This window comes from Aspergillus caelatus (assembly GCF_009193585.1).
Source record: "Aspergillus caelatus strain CBS 763.97 unplaced genomic scaffold BDV27scaffold_85, whole genome shotgun sequence".
NCBI classification, from domain to species: domain Eukaryota; kingdom Fungi; phylum Ascomycota; class Eurotiomycetes; order Eurotiales; family Aspergillaceae; genus Aspergillus; species Aspergillus caelatus.
The window spans coordinates 33,199-45,839 of record NW_022475348.1 but is presented as its reverse complement, the minus strand read 5'-3'; the positions used below and the strand labels follow the sequence as shown (position 1 = coordinate 45,839).

Here is a 12,641-nt window from a genome sequence, read left to right as displayed (position 1 = left end):
TCTGTGGAAATGCGTGAGTATCGTTAGCATCGTCGCAATGTCGCAAGACCAACTCTTTGAGATCCCCCCTGGGGAGACCATCACTGTCAAATTGATCAATCCGGTGAATTTCGGTCCTTCGCATCTCAAACGCTTCATGACCCCCCAAGTCCCAGGCCTCGATACTTTTGCCAGTAATCCAGCATTCTCATTCCTGCTTGAGCACACCTCGGGTCGGAAGCTGATTTTCGACCTCGGAATTCGCAAGGACTACCAGAACTACGCGCCAAAGATTGCGAACTATATCCCGACCACGGGGTACAATATCGAGGTCACCCATAATGTCGCCGATATTTTGCAGGAGCACGGGATTCCACTGAAGGAAATCGAGGCTGTGATATGGAGGTGCGTATTTAATACACCTGCAAGGTATTATCCCAATGGCCAACGACTAACCGCCTCAGCCACTGGCACTGGGACCACATCGGCGACCCATCCACCTTCCCCCCAACAACAAACCTTATCGTCGGCCCTGGATTCAAAGAAGCCCTCCTCCCAGGCGCCCCTACAAACCCAGACTCTCCCATCCTCGAGAGTGACTACACGTGAGCCCTACTTTACCTTACCACTCTACTCTACTCTACCCTACCGCAGCACAATCTAACCAGGAGTACAGTGGACGCACCCTCCGCGAAATCACCTTCGAACCCGATACCCCTCAAACCCTGCAAATTGGCCAGTTCCCAGCCTTTGATTACTTCGGCGACGGCTCATTCTACCTCCTCGACAGCCCAGGCCACGCAATCGGACACCTATGCGGGCTCGCACGCACCACAAGGAACCCGGATACATTCGTGCTTCTGGGCGGGGATATCGCGCACTATACCGGTATATTCCGGCCGTCGAAACACCGTCCCATCCCGGACTCTATTGCTGCCAATGCTGATGCATGGGCCGCTTTTAAGTTGGATGTGGGGTTCTGCCTCGGCAGTGCGTGGGAGGAACTACAGGCTAGCCGGGGACGGCAAAAGGAGGATAGTCTGTTTGATCCGACGTTTGGGCATAATGTGCCATTGGCGATTGAGACGGTAAAGAAGTTGCAAGAGATTGATTGTGACGAGGACGTGTTTGTGGTTATTGCGCATGACTTTGCGGTGCGCGATGGGGTGGCGCATTTCCCGGAAGCGCTGAATGAGTGGAAGGCGAGGGGGTGGGGGAGACAGTTGAGGTGGGCGTTTTTGAAGCAGTTGGAGGGGTATTGGAGGGAGAAGGGATTGAGCAATAGCTAGGTCTTAGTGAGTGTCTAGGTTACGAGAAACAAGAATTAATATTTTTTTTTTGGCTAGCCTCGGGTTTTCCTTCGTAGTTTTGGTTGGAGCTTTTGTTCGTTCTTCTCTAGCCAAGACGGCTGTTTTGTTGAAGACCGGGAGTCTGGATTAGGGTAACCGACGGCTCGGACTTGCAGTGTGGAGGTGGAGTGCGTCTGGAGATACGGACAAATTAAGCAAGCGTCAACCTAGGAGGGATCTGTGATCTGTTCTTTGGTATTTATTAATGTTCATCCGATCTGCGATATTCCCATCCAGCTCCAGCTCCTACTCCCTAACCCTACCTACACACTATAAGCTACAGCGACATGGGCAGCATCGAAACACCGCCGCACCTCCACCAAAACGCCAACCTGGACTATGACGTCCTGATTATCGGCGCCGGCCTGAGCGGCATCTACTCGCTGCACCAAATGCACACCCTGGGACTGCGAGCCAAAGTCCTCGAAGCAGGCGGCGGGCCAGGCGGGACCTGGTACTGGAACCGGTATCCGGGTGCGAGATTGTACGTCCCCTTAAAACACGGCGGAAATTCATCCCTATAACGATAGAGATATACTAATGACAGTTCAGTGACTCAGAATCCTACTCTTACGGCTTCTCCTGGTCCCAAGAAGTCCTAGACGAATGGTCCTGGTCGGAGCATTTCTCCGGCCAAGCAGAGACACTGCGGTACTGCGAGTTTCTCGTCAAAAAATTTGATCTCGAGCGTGATATGCAATTCAATACGCGGGTGACAAAGGCGCATTATCAAGACGATACAAAAAGCTGGCTGCTCGCCGACGAGAACGGGAGTAGTTATACATCGCGGTGGTTGGTGACGTGCATGGGGATTCTGAACCAGTTCACTCTGCCGAATATACCGGGTGTGCACGATTTCAAGGGCCAGGCGATTCATACAGCGCGCTGGCCGCATGAGCCTGTGAACTTTGAAGGGAAGAGGGTTGGGATTATTGGTACGGGCGCGACGGGTATCCAGACGATTCAGGAGATTGTCAAGACAGCGGGCCATGTGACTGTATTCCAGCGGACGCCGAACTGGAGTGCACCGCTCAATAACTCGAGGATCACGTCGGAGGAGATGGAGGAAATCCGGAGGCAGTACCCTGAGATATTCCGGAAATGCAGGGAGTCGTACTCGTGTTTCATTCACAAGAGCAACCCGGCGTCTGTGTTCAGCGTGAGTCCCGAGGAGAGGGAGAAAATGTGGAATGAGCTGTATGAGACGCGGGGGTTCGCGAAGTGGCTTTCGAATTTCCATGATATCTTCACGAATAAGGAGGCGAATGAGCTTTATTCGACGTTTATTGCTAATAAGATTCGCCAGCGTGTCAAGGATCCGGAGACGGCTGAGAAACTTATCCCCAAGTGCCATGGATTCGGCACGAAGCGGGTACCCTTGGAGTCGGGCTACTTTGAGGCGTACAACAGGGAGAATGTGAGGCTTATTGATGTGAAGGCGGATCCGATTGAGAGAATTATGGATACAGGGGTCAAAACGCGCGATGCACAGTATGATGTTGATATCCTGATCTATGCCACAGGGTTTGATGCAGTCACGGGTGCGTTTACGGCCGTCGACTTCCAGGGCATTGGTGGCGTGAAACTCAGTGAGAGGTGGAAGGAAGGCCCCAGGACATTCCTAGGACTATGGGTTGAGGGATTCCCAAATATGATGATGGTGATGGGACCGCATCAGATGTTCGGGAACTTTCCACGGTCGATTGAGTACGCAGTTGGTTGGGTGAGTCGATTTATTGGGTATGCCTCTGACAAGGGCCTCACATTTGCAGAGTGCACGGGGAAGAAGGTTGAGGAGTGGACACAGCATGTGCATACCTGTGCTGAAGGCCTGTTGGCGAACGAGGTCGACTCTTGGATGACGGGGGTGAATAAGAATCTGGCACACAAGCAGAAGAGGATTATTGCCAGGTATAATGGACCAGCGCCGGGGTATAGGGCTAGGACAGAAGATGTTGCGAATAGGGGGTATGAGGACCTGCGGTTGGCATAGTATCTACTCTACGTTATGGCGCTGTGTATGGGATTGTGTATATCATCAATTGACTACATGAACAAGTTCACTTCAGAGAAGTTGTAATCGCCAAACAGATCCTGGAACTGCACCATTGTATCAGGGAAAACATCGTCAAAGAACATCTCGTCTCTATGCGGGACGAGCAGTTTCTCTGCGACACCACTGGTTTGCGCCGTCGCAAAAGGGAAGTACTCCATCCAGTCAACCCCATCCATTGGATTTGCTCCCACAGCTTCAGCTCCATTTCCAGACGCACACCCTGCTGCTGGAGCAGGCCCTGTAGCCTGCTCACTATTCGACAGCGAAAGAAGCGCTTCTGCTCCGGCCGCACTGGGTCGTAGCCGCTGAAAACCATGGTGGAAGATATTCGCCGTCGGCCACATGGTACGGAGCTGGTCAACGGCCAGAGTTAAAATATCCAGGTCGTCGTTTGCAGGGGCCGCGAGACCGTCAATGCGGGTGGCTTGCAGGAGCGCAATGAATGCCATGCTGGTGTACCAGCCCGTGATGGCCATCAGCCAGTGCGTCCCGCCTCGGGCGAGAGTGTCTCGGAATATACGTGCAACGCAAGTTGCGGCGAGGACGGCAGGTGGGTATGCCTCCGGGTGGTGGGGTTGGTATGGTTGCTTGAGATGTAGCATGATGATGACGGCTAGGTAGGGGAGATGCAGCTGGTGGACATCACGGTTGAAGGACGTCGTTCTGTCACCGTGGATAGGGAGTTGGAGGTGTGGAGGGAGGGAATGGACCCAAGTTATGAGCTCCCTGGCGAGATCTGTAGGAAAAGGAGTATTCGTGTCGGTATTTGGCCGGGAGAGATACTTCGCTATCCGGCCGATGATGGCGCACAGACGCACCCAGTAGATGAAGATCTCAGCCCGCATCCGCGCTGTGCTGTCGTGGATGGCATCAGGGAAGTCATCTAGTGTTGGCTCAGCGATGTCGCAGTCTGCTGGGTCGATGGTGCACGGTTTACTCTGGCAGATAGCTGTAAGTCTTTCACGGGCAAAGGCCGTCCACCAGATGCGGCGGCGGATGAGATGCGAGCGGTGGTTTGCAGGGTGATTATGCTGTGAAGAGGCTGGTCCTTGTCCAAACAATGGCTGCTGATGCACCCCTAGTTGCTGGCAGTGGCGGATGACAACTGACGTCCACCACCAGGAGGAATGGCGATGGAGGATAGACGGTGGGCGTGGACTCCACCAGTAGAAGAGCGACACGGCCTGGAGAGAGCGCACGACATCGGGCTCCGCGTCGTTGTAGAACAAATTCCGCGCTCGCTCGTAGTACGCTGCTGGACCGTCGTGTGGCATCACAGGAGGCCGAACATGGCTTCCCACCACGGCCAGGGCGTTGACGAGCAGCGGTGACTGTGATAGCTCGTCGATATTGAGGTAATCGCGGTCAAGGACCGGACACCAGGGTAGGCAGTATTCCAGATATGTCTCGACAAAACTCTGCTGCAGGTCTGGACTGGGAAGCAGACGCATTTCGGGCGGTCGTTGCGTCAGCAGCCGCTGCTCCTGGTTGCGCGCATCAGCTTGGATCTCGAGCTCGTAGTATCGCGATGAGAGGCCGCGGGTTTCGGTGTCATCTGTTCGACATGTCGTGGGGGTGCAGCTTGGGTGCTCTTGGTCGGCGTTGAGATTGAGCGAAGAATGTGTAGGATGGTTGACAGCAGAAGGATTTGGATTCTCCACCAGAGTAGTGTTGTCGAAGTTCCAAATCCATTCTGGCTCGCGCCGTGCGATACTCTCTTCAGCACCGGCAATGCTCTCGTTTTGCTCCGGCGCGCCCGATTGCGAACGCTGGATGCGCTGCGACTTCCTTGTGCCACTGCTGCTATCGGGGGCCGTCAGGGGGGTGCGCGCTCGCCGGGGGATGCGCTTCGACGGCCTCATGCGACATTCTTTACCGGCCGAGTCGCAGTTGGTGCAGTTGCTGAGGCCCTGACCGGTGCGGACTTGGAGGTCGCATCGGATCTACCTGATTTCTCAGTCCAGGTTCTTCCCGGGCAGACACGGATTGGTACCTTTTTGCTGTGACAGATGGTGCATGCCAGCTCGGCACGCTTGCGCTTCGGCTGGTGGCCGGTGAATTGCAGCCAGGGGGTGGAGATGACCATGATGGAGTGATAGGAGTTGTAAGGGCACAGCTCGGCATCTCCAGATTTCTGGCAGTCTGGGGAGCGGCTGTGCGGGGACGGGATGTGGAGAAGACAAGATGGACGAGACTAATGGAGTAGTGGCGCCTCCATACCTGAACCTCGGCGACCCGCTGCATCCTGTAAACCACAGTATTGAGCCGAAAAATACAGTAAACAGCCGGTACTCCATCCCAGGTCTGTTACTTTGCTGCACCCCTCGGCTGTCCCAAAACGGCAACCCTAACTCTGCTCAGCTTCTGCTCTGCACGGCATTGACGCGTTGGCACTGCGATGTGAGCACGGAACTGACCGCATGAGCCTCGTCGCTCTTTATAAAGCCCGCAAGGTAAATCAGTTTCGAAGCCATAGACCACCTAGACTGACAGCAAGATGGCCATTCCGACACTGCACCAACCGCCGACCAACGGCCATACAAACGGCCATACAAACGGTACCAGCAATGGCGTCGATTCAAACCCAGCGCCTCACCCGCGAACTGTCCCTCTAAACCAGCAGTATGGCTATACCCCTCGCAAACTGCGCGTCATCACCATCGGTGCTGGCTTCTCCGGTCTCCTGATGGCGCACAAGATCCAGCACCGCTTCCCAGAGCTGGAGGAGTTCGTCACGCACAAGATTTTCGAAATGCGCAGCGACATCGGCGGGACTTGGCTGGTGAATACCTATCCGGGGGTGCAGTGTGATGTTCCTGGTATGTTAAAACATCACTCGCATCGTTAAAAATGAATACTGATGCTTAATGATATAAATGAATAGCACACATCTATGCCTTCCCCTTCGACCCAAACCCCAACTGGACAAAGTTCTACTCCAGCGGCCCCGAAATCCAAGAATACATCAAAGCCACCGCCGAGAAATGGAATCTCACCCGGGACGTCCACCTAAACACACGCGTCGTGGGCGCGCGCTGGCTCGAAAACGACGGAGTCTGGAAAGTCACTGTCGAGCACGACGGCGTACAACGAGTCGAGTACGCCGAGATCGTTATCTCAGGGCAAGGCGTGCTCTGCCACCCGTCGTGGCCGTCTATCCCCGGGCTGCGAGAGGATTTCAAGGGCAAGATTGTGCACTCGGCGCAGTGGGACCATGAGTTTGATTACTCGCATAAGCGCATTGCGGTAATTGGGAATGGGTCCTCGGGCATCCAGATTACGCCGCAGATGGCCAAGTTGCCCGGTACGGAGGTGGTGAATTATATGCGCTCTGCTGCGTGGATCTATTACCGGGTGCCGCCGTCGAAACATCTGGGGAGGGACACCGATGAGGTGAATCCGGTTTATTCGGAGGAGGATAAGAAGAGGTTTCAGGATCCGGAGGTTCATCGGCAGTATAGGAAGGGGATTATCAATCGGACGAATAAGGCGTTTAAGCTGGTACGCATTCTTACACCTCTTACACGCTTTATGATAGCCTACTGACACGGTTTACGCTGTAGTTTCTGAAAGGAGAGAACAACGAAGAAGCAGTCCGCTTCGGAACCGAGCAAATGGCCTCGAAGCTCAACTACGATCCTGAACTCTGCCGCAAGCTTATCCCCAAGTGGGAAGTCGGATGTCGACGGGTAACCCCCGGCCCTGGGTACCTAGAGTCGTTCTCGCGTCCAAATTGCAACCTGAGCGACAGCCCAATTACCAAACTGAGCGAGAACGCCGTACACACAGCCGACGGCCAAGTCTTCGAATGCGACGTCGTGATCTGCGCAACAGGGTTTGATGTCTCGCACCGGCCCAAATTCCCCCTGATCGGGCTGAACGGGGCGAATCTCGCCGAGAAGTGGGCGGATGAGCCAGAGAGTTATCTCTCTGTTGCGACGGCGGGTTTCCCGAATTACTTTATCTTTACGGGGCCGAACTCGCTGGGTGGACATGGGAGTCTGGTTGAGGCGTTGAACTGGACGGGGGATTACTTTGTCAAGTGGATTAAGAAGATTGCCAGCGAGGATATCAAGTCCGTTGTGCCCAAGAAGAGTGCAGAGGAGGCGTCTGTGCGGTATGGTGATGAGGTGCACAAGACGATTGCGTGGACTGGGGGCTGCAAGAGCTGGTATAAGCGGAATAAGACGAATGGGAGGGTGACGGCGCTGTTTGGAGGGTCGGCGCTGCTCTTTAATCGATTGATCAGTGAGCTCAGGCCGGAGGACTTTGAGATTGAGTATCGAAGTGCGAATTCATTTAGGTTTCTGGGGAATGGGTTCTTAGAGTACGAGATGGACCCGAAGGAGGATCTGTCCTGGTATGTTGAGCTGCCGGTGCCATTGAGAGGGGTAGAATAGGTACTAGGTAGTAGTTATATCCATCTTGTTTTCATGTTCGGTTATCCATTTTGGGCTCCGATGCGGGGTTCTTCTATATAACACCCTAGACCTATGGATAAGCCTTGATACCTAGTAGCTGTATACTTGAACTACAGAATGACTATCCCAACCACCATGCACGCCTGGAGAAAGCACAAAGGGAATCCTGTCCCGGTATGCCAATTTACCAAGTCCAGACTGCAATATCTGACCGTTCAGGTTTGGGAAGAAATCCCCGTTCCATCCGCGCCCCCCTCGGGATTCCTCGTAAAGCTCCTCGCATCTGGAGGCACGTCCAGCCCTATCTATATTGCCCGAAGCACAGGCTAACAAAAGCAGTCTGCCACAGCGACCAAGCCCTCCTCGACGTCGAGGACCGTCCCCAGTTTAACGATGTCTACACTCTTGTCCGCATTCACCATCACATACCAAATATACTTGGGGATCTAACAACCCTAGGGCCACGAAGGATGCGGCAAAATCGTTCAAATTGGGGTGGACGTGACAGACGACCGATTTAAAATTGTACCTCTTGCTTCCCACATCATAGTGAGGATATGAACTAAGAAACGAGTAGGGCACCCGCGTCGCCCTCCTCGCGGTCCCAGGCTGCGGCCTGCAATCCTGCCCCGAGTGCTCGCGCAATCTCGCCCAGTTATGCCCCAGCGGCCAGCACCACGGAATCGGCCAAGATGGGTTCTACGCTGAATACGTGGCCATTGAGGCCCGGGGCGCTGTTATTTTACCTGATGGTACTGCTGCAACCACAAATGACCCCCTCCTTCTCTAGGTACTCGCTTGATAGTAACAAGTTTAGGTGTGCCTCCCGAAATCGGTGCAATCGCCACCGACGCTGTAACAACTGCGTACCACGGGATCGTGCGCCGCGCAGAGGTCCAACCCCACGAGACGGTTTTCCTATTCGGTCTTGGTGGGTTAGGGTTCAATGCGTTGCAGATTGTGGTTAAGCATATAGGGGCGCGGGCCCTTGTTTCTGATATCCGAGGTGAGAAACTCCATGCGGCGAGGGACTTGGGTGTTCCTGATGAAGATATTGTGCCGGTACATGTCCAAGAAGAGGGGAGAATTGCGGAATGGGTAGTTGAGCGTGGGGTGCACGTTGATACGGTGTTGGAGTTTGTGGGGAAGAGGCAGACGTTTGCGGATGCGCAGAAGGTTGTTAGGGCTGGTGGGAAGGTGCTGTGCATTGGGACGGGGGAGAGGGTGAATGCGCTTGATATGAAAGACGGGATTAGGAAGAGGCTGAGCTTTATTTTTAGTTATGGGGGGCAGTATAGGGATCTTGAGGAGGTGTTGGCGTTGATTAAGGAAGGAATATTGAAGCCTAGGGTTCGACGGGGGGCTCTTAGGGACTTTCCGCGTTATTTGAAGGAATTGGGAGAAGGTGGAATCGAGGATAGGATTGCCCTAACTCCAGAGTGATTTTATCAGTGCAGATAGGTATGAATTTATTATTCCATGTCTATGCATTTACACTTGCGCTCTTGGGCATCCCGATTCCGATTGCCGCTGTTGTCCCTGCGTCCACAGGGAGTATGACGCCCGTCATCCATCGCGCATGTGGGCCAGCCAGGAACACGGCTGCTGTTGCGCAATCCCACCCATTCCCTTCTGTACCAAGTAGACTGCGTTTCCGACGGGCTTCGCGGGCCTCTGCGCTCATTCCGTTACCGTACATCATGGGCGTGTAGAGCATCTATACAGGTTAGAACTCACGTTGTTGAAGCATTAAAACAGACAACATACCCCTGGACAAACGCAATTAACCCGGATCCCATCCTCAGCATGATGCGCCGCCATTGCCCGTGTCATGTTCACAATGGCTCCCTTACTCGTCGGATATAGCAGATGCGGCGTGCCTCCTTTCAGTCCTGCAACGCTGCCCATATTCACGATACTCCCTCGGAGCTCACCGTCATTTTTCTTCATAGCCGGAATGGCGTATTTGGCCATCAACACCATGGAGTTCACATTAACCTCTAGACTCCGAGACCACGCCTCCATGTCCACATCCACCGCTGTCCCTGCTGCACCACCAATTCCCACATTGTTGATCAGTATATCCACCCGGCCGTGCTTGGATATGGCATAGTCCACGACTGCCGAGCAGTCGGTTGCGATGGTGACGTCTGCTCTTATGGCGGCAGCAGAACCATAATTCGGATTTGACTGCGCCTGTGCCTGGATCATGGACACCGTTTTCTCCGCCCACTCGCGATTCAAATCCACACAGAGAACATTGCATCCGTCGCTGGCGAGGAGTATAGAGATTGCACGGCCGTTGCCAATTCCATCGCCCTGGCAGCCAGCACCAGTGACGATGGCCGTTTTGCCGGCGAGTGAGCGTGACGGCGGCGTTGTTGGGATTTCGCTCATTATCTGGGTTTCGCTAGTAAAATACCCTGAGGGAGACTGGATTGGATCAATAGTGGGACAGAAGACGTGCTGAGCTGAGCTGATGCGGGGTATCCTCAATTATCGCCCGAGGATGTCTGTCTCTATAAAGAGCTGCCGGCTTTCGGTTATCCTTTTCCTCTCTTCCGCCGAGCTGTCCGAGTCATATACTCCACTCATCTCTCGGCATACATCTTTTTTTTTCACACCATAGTCAATAGTCTATTACTCTACGATGGACTTCTCCGAATATACCGGCCCCAGCGAGGAGTGGGTCGCCCTGGCGCGAGAGCTGCCCCCCGCGCCCGCTCTATCTACCGAAGAACTCAAGACCGTCACCAACAAGGGCCGGGAGGATGTCTCGGCCAAGGAGATGGTCGAGCAGGGTATTATCTTCTTCCTATAGCACGTCGATGCGAATTAACATCTCCAGGCCTCCAATCCAAAGTCTCCCTGCGCGACCACTCCATCCCCACCCGCGACGGCGCCACCATCCAAGGACGCAGCTATCGTCCTGCAGGGGTAGACGCATCTCAGCCTCTCCCCATCTACATCCACCTGCACGGCGGCGGATTCTTATTCGGCACTCTAGATTCCGAAGACGCAGCGTGCGCCCGTCTCGTCGCGACGTTAGCAGAACAAAGCGTCCCCATCGTCGTAGTTAATGTAAACTACCGGCATGCACCGGAACACAAATACCCCGTTGCCTGGAACGATACCGAAGATGCCTTCCACTGGGTACACGACCATCTGTCCGACATCGGCGGCGACGGTGAGAATCTCGTCATCGGAGGCGTATCCGCCGGTGGGTGGTTAACGGCTTCGACGGCCATTGCGCAAGCAACTGGGAACGACAACAGCCTTGCTGCGAGACCTAAGATTAAGGGTCAGGTTCTTATCATCCCCGGTCTGGTGCATTATGACTGCTATGAGTCGCAGGTGAAGAGGTTGCGAGATCCGAGTGTGTCCAGCTGGGTGCAGAATCGTAATGCGCCGGTTATTCCGTTTGAGCGGGTGCAGCTATTCTTTGATGCTCTTGGGCTTCGGAATGCGAAGGGCCATGATGCCGATTTGAGGTTGAATCCGGGGAATGTTAGTGATGAGCAGGTCAAGGGCTTGCCGCCGGCGACGTTTGGGGTTGCGGGTATGGATCCTCTCAGGGACGAGGGCTTGTTGTTTGCGCAGCTGCTTGCTGAGAATGGGTATGTTGATTATCTCTGACAGTACCATTTAGTTGCTAATTGTGTAGGGTCCCGACAAAGACGAATGTCTTCAAGGGCGTGCCGCATGGCTTCCGGAGATTCGGGGATCGGTTGTCGGCGTCGAAGAAGTGGGATGAGACTATCGTGGAGGGGATCAAGTGGGCATTGAGTGACCCTGCTGCTGGTCCTTTTGAGGTTCATGCGTATTAAGGAGAAATAGTAGCTGAGAAGATAGAGATAGCCTGTGACTAGCCATGCATGTTTTCGTATACTGTCCATGTGAAGTTTGTCCTGGGATACTTGGAGACAGTTTCTCCACATTTGATGTCTGTCACTTGTGTCATATGGGTAAGCTATAGAAAATATTATATATGTATAATCCAGGATTATGCCATGTCAAGGTCATTCCTGTGGTTGACAGTCGAATCCTAAGGATACCGGGACGATAGACCTGCAAAGTCATTTTACAGCAAATGTGTTCAAAGGCAAATCTATGTAAACTTATTGACTTTGTGCTCTGTTTCCAATTTTCTACGCTGCTTCGTTCCTTTCTTGGAATACCTGCTTACCTTTTGTTCGCCCCATTGCAACATCTCGACATGGAACCGACTCAACCATTATAACAATCACTGTCGTTTATTCTCATATAATTACTAACAAAACTTCGTCCGAATGTATCAAAATATACCCATCCTTATGCATCCACCCATATCCCAGTTAACCCTCGCCATGTGCGACCAGGCCAGTTTGGCCACGATCTCGCTCACCCTGGCTCCCGAGATGCCGCTCTATCGAGGACTATTCCTTGACCCGATTACAAAGAGATATGCTGCAGCCATCAGCAATTGGTGTGATGAGCGATCGATTTCATCCTTCGTTGTCGGACGACCCCACACTCGGCATATTCATCGATGATATCGACGCTGACGATATTGACTGATGTTGGACTCCAGAGACGGTCATCAGTTTCGAATCCTTCGTGAGAGCTGGAGAAATAATATGTTTACGGGACTGCGTTTTGAAGAGTGGTATGAGAGACAGGAGGGCCAAAGCCAGGCAGTGAGAAGAGAGGACAAGGAAGCAAATATACGGGACAATCAGCAAGACGAGAAAACAAAAACCTACGAACAACGTCATCGGGAGGCTGTTAAGAGCAAATGCAAAGCAGACGACACTAAGAGTATCGAGATGGGACAGGGCCAGGGGGGGGGGGGGGGGG

The 12,641-nt window shown here is 53.6% G+C and overlaps 7 protein-coding genes across 7 annotated transcripts; 5 read left to right on the top strand and 2 right to left on the bottom strand.

Annotated features, from left to right (window-relative positions):
- Nucleotides 1–37: 37 nt before the first annotated feature.
- BDV27DRAFT_157665 (MBL fold metallo-hydrolase) lies at nucleotides 38–1,268 on the top strand (the record flags this gene model as incomplete). The annotated part of the gene is made up of 3 exons (XM_032072548.1): nucleotides 38–384; nucleotides 444–584; nucleotides 656–1,268. 3 exons carry the CDS (start codon nucleotides 38–40, stop codon nucleotides 1,266–1,268), a joined length of 1,101 nt encoding a protein of 366 aa, XP_031927698.1.
- Nucleotides 1,269–1,615: 347 nt separating this feature from the next.
- On the top strand, nucleotides 1,616–3,321 carry BDV27DRAFT_172229 (flavin-containing monooxygenase; the record flags this gene model as incomplete). Its single annotated transcript, XM_032075806.1, has 2 exons — nucleotides 1,616–1,812; nucleotides 1,881–3,321. 2 exons carry the CDS (start codon nucleotides 1,616–1,618, stop codon nucleotides 3,319–3,321), a joined length of 1,638 nt encoding a protein of 545 aa, XP_031927697.1.
- Nucleotides 3,322–3,374: 53 nt separating this feature from the next.
- BDV27DRAFT_157663 (uncharacterized protein) lies at nucleotides 3,375–5,470 on the bottom strand (the record flags this gene model as incomplete). The annotated part of the gene is made up of 2 exons (XM_032072547.1): nucleotides 3,375–5,327; nucleotides 5,378–5,470. 2 exons carry the CDS (start codon nucleotides 5,468–5,470, stop codon nucleotides 3,375–3,377), a joined length of 2,046 nt encoding a protein of 681 aa, XP_031927696.1.
- A 411-nt stretch (nucleotides 5,471–5,881) lies between these two features.
- Nucleotides 5,882–7,784, top strand: BDV27DRAFT_172228 (flavin-containing monooxygenase; the record flags this gene model as incomplete). Its single annotated transcript, XM_032075805.1, has 3 exons — nucleotides 5,882–6,203; nucleotides 6,269–6,885; nucleotides 6,948–7,784. 3 exons carry the CDS (start codon nucleotides 5,882–5,884, stop codon nucleotides 7,782–7,784), a joined length of 1,776 nt encoding a protein of 591 aa, XP_031927695.1.
- A 138-nt stretch (nucleotides 7,785–7,922) lies between these two features.
- BDV27DRAFT_145121 (zinc-binding dehydrogenase) lies at nucleotides 7,923–9,248 on the top strand (the record flags this gene model as incomplete). The annotated part of the gene is made up of 6 exons (XM_032070364.1): nucleotides 7,923–7,979; nucleotides 8,025–8,094; nucleotides 8,145–8,212; nucleotides 8,265–8,330; nucleotides 8,383–8,557; nucleotides 8,623–9,248. The coding sequence occupies 6 exons, from the start codon at nucleotides 7,923–7,925 to the stop codon at nucleotides 9,246–9,248; spliced, it is 1,062 nt and encodes a 353-aa protein (XP_031927694.1).
- Nucleotides 9,249–9,288: 40 nt separating this feature from the next.
- BDV27DRAFT_172227 (SDR family NAD(P)-dependent oxidoreductase) lies at nucleotides 9,289–10,202 on the bottom strand (the record flags this gene model as incomplete). The annotated part of the gene is made up of 2 exons (XM_032075804.1): nucleotides 9,289–9,522; nucleotides 9,573–10,202. 2 exons carry the CDS (start codon nucleotides 10,200–10,202, stop codon nucleotides 9,289–9,291), a joined length of 864 nt encoding a protein of 287 aa, XP_031927693.1.
- A 193-nt stretch (nucleotides 10,203–10,395) lies between these two features.
- BDV27DRAFT_128159 (alpha/beta hydrolase) lies at nucleotides 10,396–11,704 on the top strand. The gene is made up of 3 exons (XM_032066914.1): nucleotides 10,396–10,606; nucleotides 10,654–11,422; nucleotides 11,470–11,704. Exons 1-3 carry the CDS (start codon nucleotides 10,456–10,458, stop codon nucleotides 11,630–11,632), a joined length of 1,083 nt encoding a protein of 360 aa, XP_031927692.1. The 5' UTR covers nucleotides 10,396–10,455; the 3' UTR covers nucleotides 11,633–11,704.
- Nucleotides 11,705–12,641: the final 937 nt, after the last annotated feature.

What these genes read in the sequence shown, in the direction of transcription:
- BDV27DRAFT_128159 (XM_032066914.1), top strand. Translation starts at nt 10,456, where the DNA reads ATGGACTTCTCCGAATATACCGGCCCCAGCGAGGAGTGGGTCGCCCTG. An exon ending in CAAGGAGATGGTCGAGCAGG is followed by an intron (nt 10,607 to 10,653) that starts GTATTATCTTCT and finishes TAACATCTCCAG; the next exon opens with GCCTCCAATCCAAAGTCTCC. An exon ending in CAGCTGCTTGCTGAGAATGG is followed by an intron (nt 11,423 to 11,469) that starts GTATGTTGATTA and finishes CTAATTGTGTAG; the next exon opens with GGTCCCGACAAAGACGAATG.